This window comes from Ctenocephalides felis, unplaced genomic scaffold (assembly GCF_003426905.1).
Source record: "Ctenocephalides felis isolate EL2017-DRISC unplaced genomic scaffold, ASM342690v1 CF-g0.4_SCAFFOLD_01886, whole genome shotgun sequence".
Taxonomy (NCBI): Eukaryota; Metazoa; Arthropoda; class Insecta; order Siphonaptera; family Pulicidae; genus Ctenocephalides; species Ctenocephalides felis.
The window spans coordinates 38,181,827-38,192,454 of NW_020538040.1; the positions used below are offsets into that span (position 1 = coordinate 38,181,827).

The 10,628-nt window shown below is 29.3% G+C and overlaps 1 protein-coding gene across 1 annotated transcript; it reads left to right on the plus strand.

Annotated features, from left to right (window-relative positions):
• Positions 1-797: 797 nt before the first annotated feature.
• LOC113374929 (dynein regulatory complex subunit 5-like) lies at positions 798-10,422 on the plus strand. The gene is made up of 8 exons (XM_026614890.1): positions 798-870; positions 2,347-2,567; positions 3,590-3,763; positions 4,177-4,447; positions 4,924-5,048; positions 5,833-5,974; positions 8,444-8,607; positions 10,261-10,422. The coding sequence occupies exons 1-8, from the start codon at positions 798-800 to the stop codon at positions 10,420-10,422; spliced, it is 1,332 nt and encodes a 443-aa protein (XP_026470675.1).
• Positions 10,423-10,628: the final 206 nt, after the last annotated feature.

A 10,628-nucleotide genomic window follows, 5' to 3' on the forward strand; every position in this document is an offset into this window, starting at 1 on the left:
ATTGATTTGTGGAAATTTGCTTTTAGAAAATTCGGTTATCGTGTTCGTTCGTTTTCAATTATGTGTAATAAATCCACTCGGAATACTTTTAATCACTCATAAATTAATTTATTTTTCATTAAGAAGTTAATTGATTTTTATTAAAATATCTATGAATATCAATAAATAGGTGCCCAAAAACATGAGAAAAACAACCCCAAAATAAACTTTTTAAGACGGGATATACGTTTGAAATTATTACCGCAAGACTGTGACAATGACGCTCAACATCTGACATCATTGTTATTATGGCTTTCTGTATGTTATGCTAGCCAATTTTTAAATAAGACCACTTAGTGATTTTGTCCATATATACCATTTTGTCTGTATTTCCTCTATCAATTTATTAAAAATGGATTATTCTTCTGAACAATAAACGTTTGTAATCAAATATAGTAACATTTTAAGTCTAGACAAATAGAATCTAAACATATGCAATTTTATTTACATCATCCTTGATATTGCATCGAGATTTTTTATTTTACGTTCTGATTCATACGACTTCCATAACGTACCAATAAATAAATATTAATACAAACTAAAACTAAAATATATTACAATTAATGTTGAAATTTTATCTAGTGTCCTTCAAATTTTTCGTTTTTTACGGATTGTTTTTAAAACAAAAATCACATGTAAGGTCTAAATTTTATAAAATTAGTTTTACATGTTTATTTTAGTTTAAAGGTCCAAATTTAAAATCAAATGCATTTTATATATTTTTGCAATTGTATTCTGTGAAAATAAAATTATCCAAAATGCATGTGCCCACGTCCATTCCAGCGAATGTGCTGAAAGTGTATTCACCGTCTGATTTGACACTGGCATTACGTAAGAAATAATTTTACAAAATTTTAATAAATTATCTGTATTTGTATTATTTAGATTATTCATCCTGTTGAATTTTGTAAGGCAAATTTATATAGGGTAAAGCGGGTAAACAGGTCCACCATCATTATCTCAAAAACAAGTAAAGAATAGAATTTTAAGCGATACTATTTTAAAGTAGAGGACAAAGGATTTATAAGCAGTCATCACCTTCAATCGTACGATAACAAGCATCAGGAGATAAACAGAAATGTATCAATATTCATACCAAAAGTATTTTTTTCGTTGGTAGTTTTTTTTTGGTTTTGAGCCTTTGTATTTAGTTTATGATACCTGAATATAATTTTTAGAAATTCGTTATTTTAATGTTTTGTAAGATGTATTGTTATTTTTAAGTTAAATTCACCGATTTTTTAATGGAACTTCTATAAAAGCTTACATGTGAGTGGGGTAAAAGAAACCAACTAAACGTTTGTATTGGCCAAGGTATAAATAATAAGAAATAATAAATAAAAAAGCAATGAAATTTAAATAAAATAAAATTGAGATTTATTCGACCTTTGCTGATGAATATTTCTTACCAGATCAAGGTTATATACAATACAGCTATTATTTCGTAAAATTTCTTTAAAGTTATAAATAAGACATTGGATCTGTTTGCCTTCTGGCTGTTCAATTTCATCATACTTATGGCTGGTAAATATGTCTTACCAGATCAAGGTTTAATACAATATAGCTATTATTTCGTAAAATCCCTTTACAAATAGAAATAAGAAAATGGATTTGTTTGCCTTCTGGCTGTCCAATTTTATTGTGCTTATGGCTGATGAATATTTCTTACCAGATCAAGGTTATATACAATACAGCTATTATTTTGTAAAATCCCTTTAAAATTAGAAATAAGACATTGGATCTGTTTGCCTTCTGTCCAATTTTATCATGCTAAGGATCATATGACCAATTTTAGAAAAATAATTAAGAAAACATATTTCCTGGGAATTTTACTGAACATAGTTTGATAGTTGTTTGTTTGATACATGTTATGTGTTGTCATGTGGTTCATTTAATTTTAGACAGTATAATACTGAAGTCAAATTGGACCTTTGTGCTCCGCTTTATCCTATAATTTTATCGAACAACCCGGCATAATGTATCAGTAGAAATAAATTTTTACTTGTGAATACAGACAAAAATGTTTACAATTTAAAAAAGTGCTTTAAGAATTGCGGTAAAGAATGGTAACGAAAAATCTCCTTTCGAACTAACAAAAAGTTTTAAGTTTGTTTGAAGTTTCTGTCTGTTTATTGAAGATCTAGAACTTGACTTCGGGCAGAGCTTCATTATACTAATTAATAAATTAAATATAACAAACAATAGTTATGAATGATATGTCTTCCTTGGACCTTGTTCTACTCTACATAGCACATCGAATTTTATTTTTTATCCATTAATTAAGTAATCCATCTATTATTTTTTCAGCTAGCGAAGAAGGAAGAACTATATTTGCTGAAAATTTTTCTATTGGTGCCGAAAGGGGGCCTAGTTGTAGTACATTGTGTATGCAAGTTATTTTAAAATATTTAAATGAGCATCCCCAAGAAGTCGAAGGTATCAATCGTATGGAGTGCAGAGAAAGAGATTATATTGTTGAATTTTTGTCGCTCGATTTGCCATTGCAAGTCGTACTGGACTTTATAGAAGTAATTTTTTGGTCACTATTTAATTTTTACCATAAATTACTAATGGGTAATATAAGAACTATTTTGTAAAGAATAGAGTTATTATTGATATTTATTGTTTGACGATTATCCGTTATATGAGTAGATGAACGCTCATATAAAGATAAATCTTTAAAACTTGTTACAGTTTGTGCTCGTGAATTTATTTAGAATTTTACTCGTGAGAAAAACTGATTACATATTTAGTCATTCGAATATCAAAAAGATTATTTTAGTATATATTCACGGGTAAAAAGGTTTATTACCGATATCTCAAAAATAAGTGAAGTTAAGATTTTTTTACCAACAGTATTTGAAAGTAGAGGGAAAAATGTTATCATCTTGATTTTTATCACATTGCTATCAAGAGATAAAAAGCAATGTTTAAAAATCCACAATAAAAGTATTTATTTTGTAGTTGTTTTTTTTGTTGTGAGCACTATTGTTTAGTTTACGAGACCTTAATATAATTTTTAAGTATACGTTATATAATTATGTTATAAGATAGATTCAACAGTTTTTCTCTATTATTTACATGAAAGCTTACTTATGGAGGGAGTAAATAGAACCAAAAGTGTAAACAATAAAAATATGTATACGCCTATGGAGTAAAAATAACCAGATGATAAATTTTAAAAAAAATAGCAAAGAACACATTTATACGATGATGAATGAGCTGGGAATTTTAGTCAACATAGTTCGATAGTTGTTTATTTTATATGTATTATTTGTTGTGATTTAAATATTTCGATTTTCACAACATAATTGCTGAAAATCTAATTGAATCTTGGTATCCCGCCCTACCCTTTTTTATTGAATAGATTCATTTCTAATAGTGGATGAGGTATACTTTGTAAAAGTTTCTAGGGTAGAAAATGTTGAAAAATAATTACTCTAATACCTTGTACTGCACTCTAACTTATCCGAAAATGCTATTGATTTTAATGACGCAGATAGCAAAACTTATAACAATTTTTTCTTATTGTCATATTTTCGATGAACAGGATGATTCCTACTGGATGAGGTATACATTGTATCGTTGGCCAGATGTTTTAGACGACAACTACAAAAAGGGCAAATGGCGAAGTTACTATTTACAGCGACACATCACCGAATTGATCGAGAGCCAACTTCCAGAACATTACGACACCGAAGACTTCCAGCAGAAATGTCTGCAGGTAATAATCTATTAGAACAGTTATTGATTAATAACTTACATTATTACGACTTTCTGATCATTTATATTATGTATGTATTTGTACATTTATCTCAGTTTGAAGAAAGCGACTTAACCGATTTAGATTGTTCAAAATACTAACACAGTCTAGAAAAGAAATATTTATTACTGATTTTCCGACAATTTCAAGGTGCCAATATATATTTTTTTCTGAAAGTTAACAACTGTTTGTAACATAATTTTATCATATATAATAACATATATATACAGCAAAAATTATTCAGACATTTGCTGGTAAAGTTTCTTAACCTCATTTATCCATTCGTTCGCTCTGACGTACAATTATTGAATTTAGATCTGTTTGTAAATAAGGTAGAGCTTGCTATTAAATTATATTATTTTTCTTTATTTTAGGTAGCGGATTACATATATGATTTGGATATTCAACAACTAATACCCAGCAGGCCCACAAATGCATCTGAAGAAGATTCGACCACTGATGCACCTCTAACTTATCCTGCCGATCACTTCAACTTACGAATTGCCCTGCACTGTCTTCCCAAATTAGAAAGTTTGAGAATACGATATGGTGCTAAAAAACTAGGTGACCAATTTGAGTGGTATAAATTAAAAGTATCTATTGAAGATGGTAGAAAATTAGGACAGGGAATTTTGGAGCTGCCTGGTAATTAATAGACATAAATGTTCATATAACACAAAATTAAGTTATAATGTTTGTCTAAAATGCGAGGTGGTCTAAAATGTACTAGTTTAGTGTTTTCAATAATTTAAAAAACATTTTTCTACTTGGATTTTTTGAGGTCTAAGAAAGTTATGTATTCACCGAAGTTCAATTGGCGACCTGGAATTGCAGCCAATTTTGCAGGCTCTAATAGCATATAAGCCTCTTGAAGAATTAGAAATATCTTACTGCTCGTTAAACGACCGTAGTGGTTTGATGCTAGGCAAGTTTTTATCACTACATCCAAATTTGAGGTCCTTAAGGATTCCTGGAAATAATATAGGAACTCTAGGCGCGCAAGGAATATCATTTGGGCTCAAAGAGGAGACGTCATGTCCGCTGGATTACTTAGGTAGAAAAAGATAAGATAATTAGATTGTGAGATAATTTAACTAATTATGTGATTAATTATTTTTCAGACCTTAGGTTGAATCCTCTTGGAGATGATGGTGTATGGTGTCTAGTTAGTTCTTTAATTAGGATAAAGAAACCAAGATATCTTTGTATAGCTGGTACTGGAGTATTCGGAGAAGGCGGTCTTCGGGTATGTATTAATAAAATAATATTATGTTATATTATAAATTATTACTATATAGATAATAATTTCCGCGGAAGAAACTTATGTTTTTGTCTGAAGTGTCGGCTGTTATGTATTCTCGGCGTTTCAAGACATTCTGAAACGTTTGAGACCAAATTTAGAAAAGTATGTGTGTGTGTATGTATGTGAGCCGATTTTGCTCACATTTACCCTGCTGGAAGTGTTTTTTTTAATTTAAAAATTCATCAAACTTTCATGATGTGAGCACAGCTTTTGCGCAAAAATTTAACTTTTTGTCAAATTAACGTTTTTAATGGAACTTAACACAGGGATAGAGTTTGATCTAATTCTAAACGAGCATCTAAAAATATCAGAGACCGACAAAAAGTGGTTACTAATAGTAGTAATTTTTTAGTATTGTTTTACAAGTCTTACTAATAATAACTGGCTTAACTGTCTCTTAACTTTGTTGTCTTTTTTACGTTGATCTACGAAAAAAGATTTTTTCGATACTGATAATACCATATTACACCATTAAATCCCTACCACAATACATAAAATTTTATAAAGATAACAGAAATATACTTATCTTCACCAAAATTATCGAACTCTTTTATTTAATAACTATCAAATGTTATCATAATGGACCAGTTTCCTCAAATTCCGACAAAAGTCTGCTGATAGTACAACTGACACACCCAAATTCTTCTCAATCAAGCTAAAAAGTTACACAATCACACACACACACACATATATATATATATATATATGTATATTTATTTATTTTTAGATTGCAGAAGCTATGCAGTACCAACGATCTCTTCAAGTTTTGGACATTAGTTCTAACTTTTTGGGTCCTGATGGTGGTGAATGGCTTGTATCTAGTATAGCAAACAACATCATGTTGACCGAAATTGATTGCAGAAACACTGGTATATGTTTATCATTTTTTTTATTTTTCATTCATTCTTCAGTATGCTGAATAATCATTTAATACTAACGCTATTATTTATCAAAGTGTGCGCCAAATGAAAACACCCCGGTCGCAAAAAAAATTGACTATATTGGGTGTGCAACATATGTTTTCCAATGTAGTTTTTACCACAAAAAATATAAAAAAAGAAAACGTCAAAATCTCCTACCTAGTAATTTTTTTGCATGATAATTAGAATTTTACAAATTTTGTCGTTTTCTGTCCCGTTTTACTTTAAATGATTGAGTTTGATTATTGATGTCCCGTAGGGCAAGTTATAGTAATCGCAAAAAAATCGAAAATAATTTTTTTTATGTATCTTTACGTTTTAGAGGTTTCTGAATATTTTGGCATACCTTAGAAAAAATGGATGTAGATGTGTGTGTGTGTATGTATGTGTGTGTGCGGATACAAATTTTCGTCGACGATTTTGGGAACACGGATGAAGCGATTTGAATAATTCAAAAAACATTTGATTCGTATTGATAAGGAGACGTGCTGATTAGTTTTTAGTGAAGACAAGTCTAGCCGTTCCGAAGATATGGGGCAAAAAGTGCCAACAACGGTAACTCAGTTTTTAAGAGAACGGAGCGTCCGATTTGAATAATCCAAAAAACATTTTACTTGTATTAACAAGATGAAGAACTGATCAAATTTTCAAGGCAGGTCTAGCGGTTTCGGAGATCTAGTAAAAAAAGTAAAAAAAAATGCCATTTGGCGGTCAAAAATGGTCATTAGACATATGCACATCAAATTATCAGATATTTTATAGATATTTTAACAATAAGTATAAATTCTGTTTACATTCCTATGGATTTCTTACCAATGTTTATCCGTTAGACGGCGACGCGGCGCTTACACGCCTCGGTATTTTGTCTCTATGTAGTCAAAGCAGTACGATTGCTTTGAAAAAAAGTTTAGAATTTCCAAAATATTTCAGAATAAATTTTTCTTCAAAAAGTCTTTTTTTTCAAAAAAAGTAAATTTTTGTCAAAAATTTATAGTTTCTCAAAAATCTAATTTTTTCAGAGTAAATTTTTTTCAAAAATGTTAATCTCTTAAAAAAAAAAAAAAAAATTGTACCAGCTATTTGCCTAAGGCACGATGCCATGCACCCTACTAGTTTAGTTTTTTATTGTATAATTCAGCAGAAATTTGCAAATATTACTAGATCTTTATTTAAATCTTTTAAAATTGCATCCTAATATATATAATTACAATTTCCCTTCATATATCCATTAAAATATATATACCAAAATGCAAAATGCAATTACAGACTCTAGGAATTCGATTATACATTTAGATCACAAAATCAATTAGTAGCGTTTCTGATGTATGTCTAATTCTAATATATAACCCTCAAGCAATATCAGTGATGAAATACGTTAGTTGTGCATATGACTATGATGAAATCAAATTCGAAAGCTATATCTTCCAATATTAATTTATTTCGAAGTTCGTACTACAGGTATGAATCATTTTTAAATAACTACTTACCATTCCGAAACAAGAATATTATCCGAATAATAATTAATTGATTAAAGTAATCATTTATTTCTAACGTTAAATGATATTATATCAATTTAGATTAGAAATATTTAAAATGTATTACAAATTTTTATCTGAATTTCCGAAATTAATTACATCTGTTTTCTACCTATTATTTATTTAGAACCTAAAAACTATTGATAAGTTTGTATTCAGAAATAATGAGATTATCTCTATAATTTTTTATTAAAAATATTTTAATATTACAATTTTTGTTTTTATAATTACATACAAAAAAAAACATTTTTATCTTTACCCTTTAACCCATCTTTAGGTTATATTAATCACAAAAAAATCGGAAATTAAATTTTTTATATATCTTTACGTTTCAAAGGTTTCTGAATTTTTCTGCGTACCAACTAGTGGTGCATGGCATTGTGTCTTAGGGCAAATTGCTGGAACTTCCTGTGCCGTAATTAAACTTGAAAACAATTGTTCTAAATATTTTCAAGATTATATGTATTATAAATACCGTATTCATGTTCACTAAAAATTTGTTCATTTTTCTTAAATTTGTTTTTTTTCTTAATTCGAAAAGTTTCAAAAATTTGATTTCCCTAGTAATTTTGGAAAAAATGTTCGAAATTTTTAAAAAGTTTTGAAAAAAAAATTAATTCTCTGAATTTCAAATTTTTTGAAACTATGAAGGACTCTTCATCACACGCATACAAATGTGTTACATGGCAACGTTTACTATGTAACACATTTTTATTTAGAATGTTTCAATAAATTTCATTAAAATTTTATTTTAGCATTTCATTAACACTAATTGTACTTTTAGTCGGTCCGACGAAAGAAGAACACCGGCATCAACGTGTTAAACTATACTAAATGTTATTATTTATTATTCATATATTGTTTTTTCTTTCTTTATATATAGACATAGAGTCAGGTCAGTTAGATGCGATAGAAGAATATTTAGCCTGCAATAAAAAGAGAGGATTGCCAAATTTATCAGAAATGAAAATACAGAGCGAACAAGTAATTCCACGGCAATATTCGTTTCCCATCTCACAGAGTGAAATAGCCTTACAGCACAAAAAGGTAATTACAATATAATTTTGTTGAAGTTCATAGAAAATTAGACATCATGTATGAAATGAATTAATTATGCCACCTTTATGTTAGGTTTTTTATTTTAATACCGACGAATTATCGTAAATGATTTCATCTATTGATGGATATTTATGAAGGCTTTACGACAAAAAAATATATGCTTCTAAGACTTCACAGAATTGCGTTAGAAATCCAATTTTATTACAGAATAAGAGACATTCTCGTTGTTTTGCAAAATACCGATTATTTATAAAAATGAAAGTGTACGATGCAAAATGGTGTTCTATATTTATATATCTTTGAATTATATTTTTGAACGGTTCCTACTTTACCATGTTTGATATGGTAAATGAACCATATTTACCTGAATTAAGGGATTACACCACTGCAGCAGTAAAAAAAAACGTATGTTTTTGCCATTTTTTTCGGACGGAAGGAAAAGTATTAAAATCATGATATTAAAGATAGTTATTTATTGTACTTTAAAGTAACAAAATAAAATATAATTGTAAAAAAAATTAAAAATGGCGGTACTACAGCCATTTCGGCGAGCCGCGTCAAATCTGCGGCACGCAAAATAACTACATCAATTCGAATTTTTTTCATTCGAATTTTTAACAGCATATTTAAAATGAGATGAAATGAAAGTGCCTTTTACATCATATATACTGCCGATATACGCACAAATCCAGAAACCATAAATGCAATTTTTGCAGATGATACGGGAATTTTAGCTCATGGCAATTTATTGCATAGGTTGCTATCTTTATACTTATTTATCTATGGTTGCTATGAGAAATAAAACCATACTCTTCTTTTATCTATGGATAAAACAAAAGCAAGTGATACTTTTTTACATATTCTGTAAATAGTCCAGTCATTTGGTCGTTTTGCCGGTACAGTACTCCGGGAATTCTGAAAATTGGTAATCTTATGGATTTTGAGGTGCTCTTTACGAAAATCAACTTTGCCACCCTAGATAAATAAGCATAAATGTTTATTAATAAGCATATATAAGTATAAATAATATAAGCATGAATAAAAAGCATAAATAAAAAGCATAAGCATAAGCATGTTTGCCACCTCAAATTTGAACGGCAAGTTGCCGCCATATTGGAAAAATGGCGTCAAAAAACAGCTTTTTTAAAATATCTCCTTTCTGGCTTATTCTACGATAAAAGTATCTATGTACGAATTAAACTAGATTAAATTTCTTACAATTCTTTAGAAAACTGTTTTTTTGTAAATTTGATAGTTTGAGAGTACGGCCGCCTCAAACTCTTTGCTGCTCTCGCCGTAGTATCAAATCTCTCCATATACTCGTAGCTTTCATCACATGTTTCATTATGAGCCGGCCCAACTGGAACAGAGATGCCGACAGGGAGTTTAAAAATCGCAATGCTCTGAACCAAGACCAGCCCCTACCTCGGCCAGCATCTGTTGATTATTGCCATAATCGACATTCTCTAGATTAAATAAATTAATAGAATGCTGATGAAAAACATAGGCCTTAATCGATGGATATTGTCCTATATTCAAAAAACACCACCGTACATCATGTATATTGCTAGCTAAATGCTTATTTATCTATGATTGCTAATATTTATTAAAATGCACTATAAATTAAATACTTTTATACAGGATGAAGAATGGGCACAGTTAATGGCTGAAATTGGTGAACAATCGTCTGAAGAAATGGAAGTCGTTGTCATAAAAGAATATGATGGAGGCCATCATGAAGAAGACGAGGAATATTTATCAGGATTTGGCGATAGGACCGGATCTAATATTACCTCAAATTAGTCAATCAGCCATTCGTACATATGGATATTGTACATATTTTGAAAAGAATTGGGACATTGGTAAAATAACAATGAATTGTTAATATGAAATTTAATAAAAATGCCGTCCTCAATTTATTGATGTATCTTTATAAATATCATTTAATTGTCTATTAAATGATAATGAACTAAGTATAGCGAATTTTCACCAGAATTAAATACTATGAA

Excerpts from the sequence above, each read along its gene's own strand:
- LOC113374929 (XM_026614890.1), top strand. The coding sequence starts at position 798 with ATGCATGTGCCCACGTCCATTCCAGCGAATGTGCTGAAAGTGTATTCA. Across the intron at positions 2,568-3,589 it reads TCGTACTGGACTTTATAGAA|GATGATTCCTACTGGATGAG; the intron begins GTAATTTTTTGG and ends TTCGATGAACAG. Across the intron at positions 8,608-10,260 it reads TAGCCTTACAGCACAAAAAG|GATGAAGAATGGGCACAGTT; the intron begins GTAATTACAATA and ends ACTTTTATACAG.